The sequence below is a fragment of the Engystomops pustulosus genome, chromosome 3, assembly GCF_040894005.1.
Source record: "Engystomops pustulosus chromosome 3, aEngPut4.maternal, whole genome shotgun sequence".
NCBI lineage: Eukaryota > Metazoa > Chordata > Amphibia > Anura > Leptodactylidae > Engystomops > Engystomops pustulosus.
In genome coordinates, this window is record NC_092413.1 from 70,908,877 (window position 1) to 70,922,602 (window position 13,726).

A 13,726-nucleotide genomic window follows, 5' to 3' on the forward strand; every position below is an offset into this window, starting at 1 on the left:
TTTGAGGAAGTGTTGGCAGAGGCTGGTATTGTGCTAATTCTAAAGCGGGGTAAGGACTCTCTGGATGCAGCCTCCTATCACCCTAAATACCGTTGTCAAGATTCTATACAAACTTCTGTCATTAAGAGTGTATAAGGTTATTATTATTCATCTTAGTCAATTCAGATTTATTCCAGGTAAGAGCACTGGGAACTGCAGAGGTTATTGAGATGGAAGAAGGGGATCGCCACTCCATGCTGACGTTGGATTAAGAGAAGGGGATTGGATTTAATATTTTCAATTAACTCACACTTTAAAAGGTAATAGTCACAGTACCAACTTACAGTTGAAATCACATGATTAAATTTAATTAGAACATCAAGGATTCACAGGAAATTGATTTTCGAGATATATAGGCACTCGGTCATTAGTTTGTCAAATTATACGGTGCACAAGTCCAAAAGTAATTGGGAAGGAGAAATTGGGCCGATCGGAGGGGATAATTAGATCAAGATTCATAGGAGCACAAAAAAAGGTTCTCTAAATTGAAACCATAGATTTATTCCCTTTAATATTGTGCATCAAGTAGATTACACTCCACAAGACATGCTGAAAATTGGGATTAGGTCGGATTCCCAATATTTTTTTCATGTGGTATGGAGATGTCTGATGCTTTTGAATCTATGATATTCTTGAGATGAATCTATCATTTTCTAGTCACACAGCCATTTTCAGATTATTTGACAATCATGACATTGATAGGCATCACAGAGTTTTGATTGCTAAATTGATGAACCTGGCGTTTACGTTTTGTGCATAAGTGGGGTTCGAAAGATTCTCCTTCTGTTGAATAATAGCGCAAACTTTCTCATCAAGTTAAAAACTTTGAACAAATAGTACACAGAAATATTAGACCAATGGGAAAATGGGGAAAATTTGGCCTAAATGGCACTAGGCAGATTAGTAGATTTGTGAAATATAATAAATAATATAAAACTTAGCTTTTTTTTTTTCTTCTTCCTACCAGTGGACCTGTGAGGGGGTGGGGGTAGAGTAGATGTATAGTTGCACAGTTCTTTGGTATGTATTTCTTGGTTTATGAAGGTATAATGGAAATGCATCGACAGAAGAAGAGACCTTTAAACTATTGTTCTAAATTTTGTTAATATTGGTATGCAATAAACATTTTGGAATGAAAAAAACATGTAATTATTATATAATGTGCTTTCTTTAAATTTAGCCCATGTGGTACAAGAAAAAAGAAAAAAAAAAGCCTGCCTTATTTAGTCTACAAGAGGACTGACAATGAATGGACCCCATGATAATTTAAAAAAAATATTTGAACTATGGAGCAGAACAGCGATGAAGCATGGATGTGAAAAATGTGAGTGAAGTTGCCCCCCACCATGTTCAAATATAACAAACAACAAAATTGGTGTCAAACTTTTATGCAGCAAAAATTTTTGTTTGCGCCAATAGAAGTTTCCAGAGGTCAACCAGCCCTCCCTCAATACCCAAATAAAACAAAACTTGTGCCAATCAACTGTATTACGTTTGTGTTGCTCAATACGTTTGTGCTGCATTTGTTTTTAAGGTATTATCCAAATTATAAAGGTCAAAAGATCAGTCTGCTTCCCCCACATTAACTGAATCAAACATAACTGGTGTCAATTGTTTTAAGTCTGAACACGAATGCATTCATTGTAACATGGATTAAATGAATTATGAAGCAAGTCTCGTTTAGGATCAGCTGGGTAAAAAAAAGCAAACCTAGTGACATGTCTCTGTTTTGATCACCAGGGGGTGCTACTAAACACACTGGGGGAGATTTATTAATGCACTTGCACCACAATTCTGGTGGCTTTGAGCCAAAACACTGTCTCAAATGCCTTGCACCTCAGTTATCAAGGCTTTTAGACCATTTTTTGGCAGTTTTACAACTTGTCCAAATAAGGGGCATGGCATTCGGGAAAATGGATGTGGCCTCACGAGAAAGGGGCGTGGCTTGCAGGAAATCGTCCATGCACCCAAAATTCTGGTGCGCAGTTTAGACCAATAAAAGTAAGTCTAACATAGAAACAGACAGTCTTATCCTGCACCAGGATTCATCATCAAAGTGTTAAATATGGGGAAGCTAGAAACTGGCAGAACCTGAGACACATTGTTAAATCCCGCACATTGTAGAGATAAAAGTATACAGACAACTCTGCTGACCTGTGGAGGAAATGATCAATACCTATGTGGGGGATGTTTGATTTTTGAAGACCTCTGAAAACTTAAAAGGAACTTGTCACCAGGGACCTAATTTTCACTAAAGACAGATTGAAAAAGCCCATGACACCTGCAGTGCAAAAATGCCCCCCTGCCTTTTCTAAGCATTTGCATTACAATATAATTGTGTGTTATAACTTACCCTTGCATCCTGACAAAATCCTGGGGTAGTCACAGGGGCTGGACTTTGGTTTGGATGCATTTCAAAAAACAACATGTGACTTGTCTGAGCTGCAGGCTCCCTCCATCTTTGTGCTCCTGTACAGCTTGTCCCTCCCCCATTAATGCCAGCCTGACCAGGCTGTGACCTCTTAGAAGGAGAGGGAGCAGGAGGTAGAGCTGTACAGGAGCACAAAGGTGAGGGCCAAGCTCTGAGGAGTGGGTAAACACTGACAAGGCACATGTTGTTTTTTTAAATGCATCCAAACCAAATGCGCCCCTGTGACTACCCCAGGATTTTGTCAGGATGCAAGGTAAGTAATAACACACAAATATATTGTAATGCAGGTGTCATAAGCTTCTGCAACCCGTCTTTAGTGAAAATGAGGTGCCTGGTAACAGGTTCCCTTTAATTAATATCTTAAAAAGCAACACAAATGACAATTTCTGCTGCATAAACCTATTTTTTCTAATTTTGTTAAATTTGATCTAGGTCATACACCCATCAATGGCACATTCATCACCTAGGTCAGTGATGGCAAACCTTTTAGAGACCGAGTGCCCAAACTTCAACAAAGACCCACTTATTTATCGCAAAGTGCCAACACAGAAATGTAATTTGTGATTTATACTCCCTTCTCTGTCACAGTTTTCATTGATAACAGCCCGAGGACACCAATAAAGCAGAAAATAGCACTGTCACTTTAAAATAGCTCTGTGCACAGCAAGTCCTGGGCTGTCTGGGACAGTAGGAAGAACCTGGAGTCATCTCTGGTGATGGCCTGAGTGCCCACAGAAAGGGCTCTGAGTGCCACCTCTGGCACCCCTGCCATAGGTTAGCCATCACTGACCTAGGTGATCAGGTCTTACTATACATACTACATGAAGGTTGTTACATTAGTAATGCAGGTCAGACTGGACAAGGCGGCAGTGGGTAGGCCAAACAATGTGATAAGCAATGACGATGCCGTGTCCACAACTAGCCATGGACACAGTGGCAGATTTAGTATCGCAGGCTAGACAGACCCAATGTAGTAAAAGGCTCAGGCGCCTGAATGTGCACCAGAGAGGGGGAACACCCTATTTCTGCAGGTTTTCTGCCATCATCTGCCTGGGAAGCGTTGTACCTGCTTAGTATATAGGCGGCTGTGTGCCTGCAACTCTCTCCTCGTGCAGCTGTATATACATAGGGAGGCTGCGTATCCTAGCAACCAAGTGTGTGTACGGCAGCCGAGACGGGCCAAATTCAAACTGCGTTCTCAAGTAATAGTAATTCTCCAGAATTAACAAAATGACATCTTTAGGAAAGAGGCGATATTCGAGCGGTCCAAACAAAAAAAATCCCTGTTTAGCCGCAGGTAATCCTCTAGCTGGTGTGGAATAGGGTAAAGCTCATCTCCAGATGGTACTGTTCCACTGCCTCAGTACTTGTGATAATGGCATGCAGTGCAGTGCAGTGCCTGTGAGTGTACATGGTGACGCTGTACATCACTGCTGGGTATAAGTGGATGTATGTGATATCATGGCGGCAGTATATTACTGCGCTTATCTACATTTCTGACTGTTACGTGTAGTAACTCCGGGTGCATGTGTAAATAGACGCCATGTGTGAGCGGCACTTCCTGCGCCCTCCTCCTCTTACTACTTCCTGCCAGTGATCTGTGACAGGACGCGGCGGCTGTAGGCGGGGTGTGCGGCGCTCGCCTCTGGGGGGATTGCTCTTCCTCTATGGTGAGTGCTGCCTGTGGCATGCTATGGCTTCCCTCTGCCTCTCTAGCTCACATGGGCACCAGACTGGCGGCAGTGCTGGAGCTGTCAGCTGGTGTGGCGGCTCCTGGGTGCACCCTGAACCCTGACCCTAGGGCGGGGGCACAGCTCTATGTGCCAGGGCTTGTAGTACAACTGGTCTCGGGGCAGTAATAGGTGACAGGAGGAGGGGCCACAAACATGGGGGTCACTATGGTGGAGCGCCCCTTTATTACTGGTTCTTCAGAGTATGAAGAAAAGTCCAGGAGTTTACAACCATATGAGATCAGGGCTGCACTATTACAGTGTGTTAGGTCCTGTTCACGTCACCTATTGTGGAGACCACAACAGTTCTCTGACCACCTCCAACATTCACACACCAAGCACCTGTTTACTTCGGATAAATCCTCACCTGCAAATCTTTTTACTTTACTTTTACCCACAGATATAATTGCTACTTTAGTGCGGCTGTTAGCGACGAGCCGACACTTTCATGTGAAAGATGGGACTTTGCTCCCTGCACTGAGCCCATGACTAAATTAACCCTCCCCTAATCGGGTAACCAGGCATCCTTTAACCCAATAAAATTGCGTTAAAAGTAGTGTGGAGAGGGGCGATTAACTGGTGTGAGGCTTCCTATTATACATTTAATAGGAAGCCAGAAGAGCCGGCTCTTTTTAGTGAGCGGAGCCTATCGATCCAGATCACTAAAAAGAGCTGAACTTCACATCACTAGCGGCCATTGGACATTGATAAATTTTGGCCAAAAATTTGGTTGGTATCAGTCAGGATTTACAGTTGTACTGGGTTACTCCATGTGTGACGGCCTTTAGTTACTTTTTGTAAAATAAAGGTTTAACTCTCATCCAATGTGCAGATGGTAGAACACAAGTGTTGCCTTTCTATACCTGAACAGTAACTTGTGCATTCTGTAGCCTCAAACAAATCTGTGTGCGCTATATAAATAAAGGAATTATTATAAACTATCAGCATGTGAGGTCCACTTGCACACCTACGACAGTAGAAAAAACTTCCTTAGCCACAAACATGAGTATGAATAGGACCTGCTCTGAGGTTTCATTCCTGCTGCTGTGGCCCTGGCTGGGGTGTTAGTAAATGTTTATTTTCTTTTTATCCTAGACCTGGTGCATTAAAAGCTTTCAGTAGATTCACTCCTGAGGCTCCTGGCACATGTTATATTGTAATTCTATGCCAGCTGATGCCTCCTATTATGTCCAGTGCAGCGGTGGGTACATGATGTGCCAGCTCTTAATTCCCCCACCTGAGTAAGTTTACCTGACCAAATAAACTTTTGTACAACCAGCCAGCTTGACAGGTACAGTAGGAATATTCTTTACAGTAGATCAGTGTAGTATAGACACAGATTATATGCCTTCTATCTATTCCTAATGAATCTGTCATAACTTGTGGGACACACATGTAACAATGTTGAAAATGGAAATCATAATCCGCTAAAGAGTGGGGCTTGGAAACCAGAAGGAGAATATTTGATTTATTTGTGTCACAACTTATTATGGCATTGAAGTCCATACAAACTGCGTTTGTACATATACACTTATACGTTTTCTTTAGTTAATGTTTTAGCTGCTGTCGGCCTTTGATTAACTAATGTCTTTCCCCCATTTTTCTTCTTACTATATTCATGCCATGTATATTAGAGAGATGGTGACCCACTGGAAAAAAGGCTTTCTTACGCTGTTCACACTGTGCACTTTATCCTCCATTGAATGTTTCACAGAGGATGAAATACCAGATGAGTGGATGCTCCTCCATGTGGTCCAGGGACAAATAGGCGCAGGAAACTACAGTTACCTGAGACTTAACCATGAAGGGAGGATTATACTGGAGATGAAGAGCCTAAAAGGTGATGCAGATATCTATGTCTCTGCCTCAACTCTCAATCCCAATTTTGATGAGTATGAGTTACAATCTACAACATGCGGCCTTGATATCATAATAGTCCCTGACCATTTCAGCCGCCCAGTGGGAATTGGAATTTATGGGCATCCATCTCATCTTGAAAGTGAGTTTGAAATTAAAGTGTATTACGATAGAACTATTCATGAGGACCCCTTCGCAGAAGCATCTTATGATCCTGAACACCTTGAGGCAAGTCACAAACCAGAAAGACAGACCCCACAGGATGCATCTCAAGAGGAGGAATCAATGCTGCGGACTATACTAATAGGAATTCTCAAGATTGTTCTAGAGATACTTTTCTAGTTGCTGTTATTTGCATTCTCTAAGAAATACTCACATTTATACTTCTAACTGGAATCTTATATAAATAATAAAGGACAGAGTCCAGGATGAAAAATGTTTTTTTTTTCTTTATAGTTTACATAAAACTCCTAAGATCAAAACTGGAATCTACTACGATTTAGAATTGACCACCTATAAAGTTTAAGCCTGCTGCAAAGGTAGTAGAATAGCTCTACAATGTACTTCAGCGGTAAATGGTCAGCCATTGCTTCGCTTAGGTTCGGAGCAAAACTGTTCTAGTTGCTCATGGCAACCAATCAGTGATCACCTTTGATCTTATATAACCAGGCATTAGTGAGGGCCAGTCCTGCTCGGCCAGCCGCTTTCATCTACTCCTCCTCATGCCTCCTTACTATTTAGCAGTTCACGTCATGTGACTAGGGTGACATAATCTCAGGTCCTTTAGCTTCCAAACATTAGCAAACTGTACCCAATGTATCTGATTACATCTATGGAGTCCCAGAATTTAGCCCTTAAGCTCCTCCCAACCACAAATCGGCGTCTTAACGCTAAATTTTCTCCACACAATCTCGGCACCCAGATCCAGTCACTCCCACCATCCATGAATTACTTACGCAAAGAAGGCTGTAGGCACCTCAACCACACAGACAATGCGCACTGATGATTTACACAGCACATGCACTCATTAATTATACTATATTAAAATGATGGATTCACACAGAACATGCAACATAGACTATGCTAAAAATGACCTCTGGTAACGTAATTCCCTTTGAAGACTCAGATTCTTTAAGGCTACAAGCAGAGGCTTATTAAAGTTAACACTTTAATATACATAAAAATACAGTACACTCCTTGGCCCGAGGACAGGGAGTGGAGAGCGATCCAGTCCTCTAATGAATATAGTCCTCAGAACTGAACCAAAGCCATGTGGCCGCTTCACTAATTTTTGACCCCCACCCCTGGCTGTGATGTCACTGTGAGGGGGAGTTTTTCTATCCCTCTCCCATCAGAGAGGTACTTTCTGGGTCTAGGGTGCCATTGCTTCCAATCAACCGGGTACCTTATTACCATTTTCCCCATACCAAACTCGGGGTGTCTAAGCCTAATATTAGGGGTGTTCTGCCATTGGCTGGCTTCACTTGCGGCTTGGCTTTTGAAACTCGGTCCAAGAATGTATCTAGATCCCATAACTGTCCTGTGTAACTGGGGGCCCATAATTATGAATTATGCCCCAGTTATGGACAGCTATGATATTTCGTTTGTCTGGATTTTGGAGAGAAAATGCTACACAGTATGCTGTTTCTTTCATCCACCTTCCTCCACCACACGCTGGCCCAAGGTGTAAATTTTCCCTCTTAGTGAAGAGCATGTTTCTCTGATCAAAAAGACCCTGGGATTTTGAGACTCACTGCCTCGCCCCTCTTCCTGGCTGGTTGTAAAGCAATGTGCCCCTTCAGCCATTTGCTCTGGCCAAATGGAGCCTCATGACCCATAACAGAACAAAAGTATTGAAATAAATTTTTGCATACTATTAGCTAAAAGCTCTAAGTCGGTGGTATAACTTGTTGCATAGACTGTTGATTTCCAAGGGTGCCTCATTGTAAACCCTGATGGAAAGTTTGCCATACACATTGAAACACATTTTATATATTATATGGACTTGATGATGTCACTTTGATCACATGACATGAATGTACCACAAGGTTCTGTGTAAAAAAAATGGAAACAATGGGGGAGATTTGTTAATCTGTCCACGACAGAATTCTGTCGTATTTTGGATTAAAAAGGGTTTATTAAGGGTTGCAGACCGTTTTCTGTCTCTCCTATGACTAGGCGTAAGGGTGTGGCATAAGAAAAGGGGCGTGGCCCAGTGGAAAAAAATTAAGAAAAGGGTGTGTGCCAGAAACACCGCTAACCCCACAGAATTGTGTCCTTACTTTCTGGCGTAAAGTAAGCCAAGTAATAGGAGGTGCAGAGTATGAATATACAGTCTTATACCAAGACAGATTTATCAATCAGCATTAGACACATTTATAAATCTGGTGCAGAATAAAACTGTCTAGTCTAACTCTGCACTGTACCCCAAAATTCCCTATAAGTAAATAAAGCTTTATTTAAAATCATATTTTCTATACTATGTAAATGAGAATGAGCACATGGAGAGATGCCCCTGTCAACCCTATTACCCCTCTCCCCATGTCTGTGTGTAATGCATAGTAAAGCATTTCTAGTGCTTGAGCTTCACCTGCTGACTTGTTCTCTTCTCCTATACATATGTGAGACATAGGCATCCGCTACACAAGTATCTGACATGTTCTCCTATACACATGGCTGCATCCTGGAGCAGTTATCTCTCTCATACAGGCTGGAGGGGGCGCCAACACCAGGAAGTATAGATGGGCAGCACCAGGAGTGCCACACCATTATACAGACTGTTAGTTATGTGTATAGGAGTTTCTCATACACATACAGGCTGCAGGGGTTGTGACCCCAGCACCAGGAGTGTCACATCATTATACAGACTGTCAGTCATGTGTATAGGAGTATCTCATACACATAAAAGCTGCAGGGGGTGTGACCCCAGCACCAGGAAGCACATAGAGGAGCCAGCACCAGGAGTGTCACATCATTATACAGGCTGTCAGTCATGTGTATAGGAGTATCTCAGGTACTGGGGGTGTGGCTGTGCCTCCCACTCATGAATAAGCTAGACTGTTGAATATGATAATGATTCATTGGACATCTCCTGGGACATTTGCACACAGCTTTAGTACCTGTTTACGTTTACAGATATGTAGAGGGATAACAAAGGTATAGGGGCAATGCTCTTTAATGGCAGTTTATGAAGATATATTTAGTGTGTGTGTGTGGGGGGGGGTTGTTAATTTGTCTTTTCTCTATCAAGAGCTGCCAACTTTATGTGCAATGACTTTCTACTCACCCTTGTATGTGTCTATTCCTTTCCGTAACTTGGCATATAGCCCAAGACATTGCTACATAAGTCTTCTGGTATCCTCTTCACTTACATGTTCTGCTGACAATAAGGAAGTGCAGCAAGCATTTTGTCAGGTATAGAGACTCAATAAATTCAGCTGGTGACATCCATTGGAAGATGATTATGGCCATCGTGTCATCAGTTTTTTGTATCAGTCAATTTGAGCCAAAATCTGTTAGAAAGATTACACAGGGAGGGTATGATGAATTTAAGGCGTTTTGTCACATTCACTGATGGACAGAGATGTAAACTGACCCTTATAAAAGACGCTGCAGATGAACAGTGGAACCTCATCTGAACTGCACTGAAATTATAGGAGCGTTAGAAATTATGAAAATTTCTCTTAGGCTTCTTTTACAAGAACGTCTGAAGATGGCTGTATGCTGCCATCCATTTAAAAAGAGAACATGTCACCAGAGTTTTCCCCACTCAACAACTAGCCCCATCAGCGAGGGGAATGAAATGTCCTTTCTAAGTTCCCTCTTATGTTATCTCTCACATCCAAAGTCAGGCAAATATGACTCTTCTCGACTCCTCTAATGTAACAATAAGGCAAGTTTAGGGGTAGTGTCACTTCAAACACTCTTATCTGCTGTTCTATAGTACCTAGAAACATGTTTTTTGTGTCTTATTAAAGTTACAAATCTCATCTTTTAATTCCCATCATTAACTACAACAGAACCCTTGTGGTATGATCATATGTACCAATTGCTTACTGATCACATGCATTTCACCGGAAACGCACATGCGTTGAGGCAGAGGCCTGTACCCCTCTCCCCCCCAATGTGCTAGCGGTACATGTGACCTTACCCTTTTGGTTCTGGGAGTCCCAGAACTGCACATAAGGTCGTACAGGGCACTGGTCTACCTACAGACCCCCTTGAGTAAGCAACGGTGAAACGTACATCAGGGTGCTGTGGTGGTGGTCCGGGGTTAATGACCTCCCTCTAAGCCATCTTTACTATGCAACGCCCGGGTGGGTAAAGTTACTATGTATATTTAAGGTATACCTGCAGTTTACATTTTCAACTATGTCTGTATCTCGGGTTCTGTAGCACACAAAGCTGTAATCCTAATTTGGAGAATTGCCCAATGAGATCCTCATCTTTAATATGACACAAAAAGCATGTTTCTAGCTACTAAATAACAGAAGACAGTGTGGCAGATTTATCAAGCTGTCAATGCCATGGCAACCAATTACAGCTCAGCTTTCATTTTACCAATGCTCATGAATCTTTAAAAGGGGAGCTGTGATTGGTTGCCATGGGCAATTTAGAATATTCTGACTTTTAGACAGCTTGATAAATCTGCCCCATTGGCTTCTGAAGTAACACTATGCCTGAAACAACTAAACTTGACTGAACTGATGTGGAAATGAGGTAAAGGGAGTCATATTTACTTGACTTTAAGGATTTTTTTTTTTATATATATATAGGTACACGGAAGAAGGAATTTTAGGAAATACATTTCTTACCCTACCCAAAAGGGCTAGTAGTTTAAATGACCGTATATCTCCTCCCCTTGTCTTTCAACAAATTCAATAAGCCAGTGTTCAAACATGAGCATCAACATTGTTACTTTTTGTTATGTAACTTTAATAATTCTCTGGTAGATTCCCGCTGCAGGCTCCATCTGTAATGACTGTGGCACTTGAACCCCATAGATAACTTCTGTTTAGTTTTCTAAAAACTCTCAAATGTTTTTTTTTTTTTTCAAAGAATTAAAAAACACACAACTCTGTTCAGTATGTTACATTTTAGCTTTAGTTGGAAACTTGCAACCAGCAGAATCCATTAGGTCAAAAATTCATCCAAATCACTGACAAAGCCTCCGAAACAAAAACAAAAAAACAGAACAAAAAAAACACCAATAAAATACATACATAGAAAAACATGTCATGTTGATTCTGGGCTTTAAAGCGGATTTAGAGGATTTGCTATGGTTTATGTAAAAAAAAAAAAAAAAAAAAATAAAAAAAAAATTTGAGCACAGTACAAACATTAGAAGGTATTGAAAAAACTGGTTAACAATATATTCCTTGAGTTTTAATTTTATTTGTTTACAGAATGGGAAGTCATTTTGTAATATACATGCATTTAAAATTCTTGTCACGTACCTTAATTATATCAGTGCTGTCGACCCCCATCTGCATAACTTGGTACAGCCCATTTATCATTTCTGTCCATAATAAGCCGAACAGAATACCGTATTTTTCGGCCTATAAGGCGCACCTCTAATAAATGCCTGCTAAGACATCTAGGTTCATATATAAGTCGCACTGGAGTATAAAGCGCAGGATCAAATGCAGTACCTAAAAATGACCAACAGGTGGCAGACCTGTGCACAGTTCAAGCCAGCTACACTTCCCGGGAAACTTGTCTTCAGCGTGTCAGAGAGCTCCGATCTCAGAGGTATGGGCTGCTGGGGGTTAATGCAGGTTGATGCAGCAGGGGTTAAGCGGTCTCCCTCTGCCCCTTCTCCTTCCCTCCTCAGCCAGGGTGTTATTCCTGTGGGGTTCCCTGTGGCCCCTTCTCTTTCCCCTGTTACAGGGCTGTCAGGTATGGGGGATTGTTTACTGATGATGATGATTGCCTCGTGGTCGGCACTATGGCGGCTCCGGTCTCTCCGTGCTAGGGGAGGGCAGGATGGGCACAATGTTAGTTGTGGTGCCAGGGCACTTTAGGAGTTAGGTACCCTGTGTACAGTGTAGGAAGGTGCAGGAAATTTCTGGGGATGGAGATATTAAACACTGGTAAATGTACAGTACATCTTGTCTGTAGTACATTTCTGTATAAGTTCATACAGGCGCACCTTTGATTTCTGAGAAAATTAAAGGATTTTTGGTGCGCCTTATAGGCTGAAAATTACGGTAGTGTACGGTGCAAGTCCCCCAGGTTACAGACATATATGCATTTGGTTGGCAAATGCACACACATTGGGTTGTCCCACGCATGGGTAAACAGCAGAAACTGATTTTTCCAGTATTTACACTAGGTTTAGTCCATTTCTGTTCCACAGCTGCATTTCATTAAAAAAAAAAAAACAACTTATTTTTAGAGACTGGTACTGCACTTATAATGGTGTGTAGGTATAGTCAGCAATGGATACAAAAAAACCCCCAAAAATTACCAAATTAAATCAGAAAAGTGTATGATATACTATTCTCTAATCAACTACATTACATCAAGAAACACCAAATTGCCCCTCTAAAGTGGTTGCAGAGAGGTCCAAAATGAGGAGGCTGCAGCTTTCACGTGTACATCGGTTGTGCCTGCCATTGCAGCTTAGTCCAATTAAGTATTAAGTTGAAGGGGAGTGAGCTACCCATAGGCCATGTGCAGCATGAATGTGGCATCACTGGCCTCCAGTCAAGAATTGGTGTTCAGCATGGTGCCACAGCATTGGACCCACACAGCAATGTCCAATTGATTATCTTAAAAATAACTGCTAAAAACCTGCCATGTGCTTTCCGGTTTTTGAATGGTTGCACTAAAAGCATTTTTTTTCCCTGGATCTATACACATGTCCATGATTTTAACAGACTGTGCAAATAGCAGAGAACTTCCTAATCAAGTCAATTTTCACCGACACATCATTTAAAAGATCCATGTGGAAAAAAAAAAAACGGACTGCTCCAGGATAGCAGCCAAGTGCTGTCCATGAAAAACAGGTTGTTGTTACAGCTGCTGGAGGACATTCACGTGACAGCTGCAGGTAGCCGACATTTCCCTACACAGCGCACCAGCCCCACAGAAAAACGTACCCTAAAGACACTGACGTTGTAGGCTCCCATTTTATACCTGTGTGTTTGAGGTATGTTTTTTAAGTCAGTTTTACAAAAGACACACAAATGTTAAACCCATAACATGCATTCATCTCAGGCCCTCACATGCCAGGAAAGTTCAGTAAAATTTTAAAATATTTTATTTGTTGTAAAAATGTGAAAAAAGTGGTACATCTGTGATCTTTCCAAAGACCACACCAGAGTATTTTATTGTCTAGCACCTTTATGAAAAGGATTGTGCAATTTTCAAAAAAAAAAAAAAAAAAAAAAAAGGGTATAAATAGGGGTTCATCCTTCTTTACTATTTTTGCCTCTTTTCGCTCCTTTTTTTGGTGTTGCCGGGACATTCTGACAGCAGTCACATATCCAGGGACCTAAAATAAAAGAATAATGTAGATGAGACATTTAGTATCTTTTATTCTCCACCTTCCAAAAGCCACATATTCTTATCTTCTGTATGAGGCTAATTTTCTGCAGGACAAATTGTACTTTCATGTAGCATCATGTATTGTGAGGTGAAAGGTACCGGAAATCAGAATGTACCC

The 13,726-nt window shown here is 41.5% G+C and overlaps 3 protein-coding genes across 11 annotated transcripts in view; 1 reads left to right on the plus strand and 2 right to left on the minus strand.

Annotated features, from left to right (window-relative positions):
- WDR27 (WD repeat domain 27) overlaps positions 1–4,196 on the minus strand; it is a 314,696-nt gene extending 310,500 nt beyond the window's left edge. For all 7 annotated transcript variants that reach the window (XR_011854091.1, XR_011854090.1, XR_011854089.1 and 4 more), the window contains exon 1: positions 3,537–4,196. The gene's annotated coding sequence lies outside the window, so the exon portion shown is untranslated. The remainder of the gene's footprint in view (positions 1–3,536) is intronic.
- C3H6orf120 (chromosome 3 C6orf120 homolog) lies at positions 3,617–6,497 on the plus strand. 2 transcript variants are annotated; one of them, XM_072141011.1, is made up of 2 exons: positions 3,617–3,767; positions 5,835–6,497. In XM_072141011.1, the coding sequence occupies exon 2, from the start codon at positions 5,839–5,841 to the stop codon at positions 6,397–6,399; it is 561 nt and encodes a 186-aa protein (XP_071997112.1). In that variant the 5' UTR covers positions 3,617–3,767; positions 5,835–5,838; the 3' UTR covers positions 6,400–6,497. The 2 variants fall into 2 exon arrangements, with proteins under 2 accessions (XP_071997112.1, XP_071997111.1); XM_072141010.1 differs by lacking the exon at positions 3,617–3,767 and adding an exon at positions 3,981–4,140.
- Positions 6,498–11,369: 4,872 nt separating this feature from the next.
- PHF10 (PHD finger protein 10) overlaps positions 11,370–13,726 on the minus strand; it is a 32,464-nt gene continuing 30,107 nt past the window's right edge. Inside the window, exon 12 of one of the 2 annotated variants that reach the window (XM_072141013.1) lies at positions 11,370–13,555. In XM_072141013.1, coding sequence (XP_071997114.1) covers positions 13,470–13,555 — 86 coding nt within the window. In that variant the 3' untranslated portion in view covers positions 11,370–13,469. The remainder of the gene's footprint in view (positions 13,556–13,726) is intronic. The other variant, XM_072141012.1, reaches the window with a different exon arrangement.

What these genes read in the sequence shown, in the direction of transcription:
- C3H6orf120 (XM_072141011.1), top strand. Translation starts at nt 5,839, where the DNA reads ATGGTGACCCACTGGAAAAAAGGCTTTCTTACGCTGTTCACACTGTGC.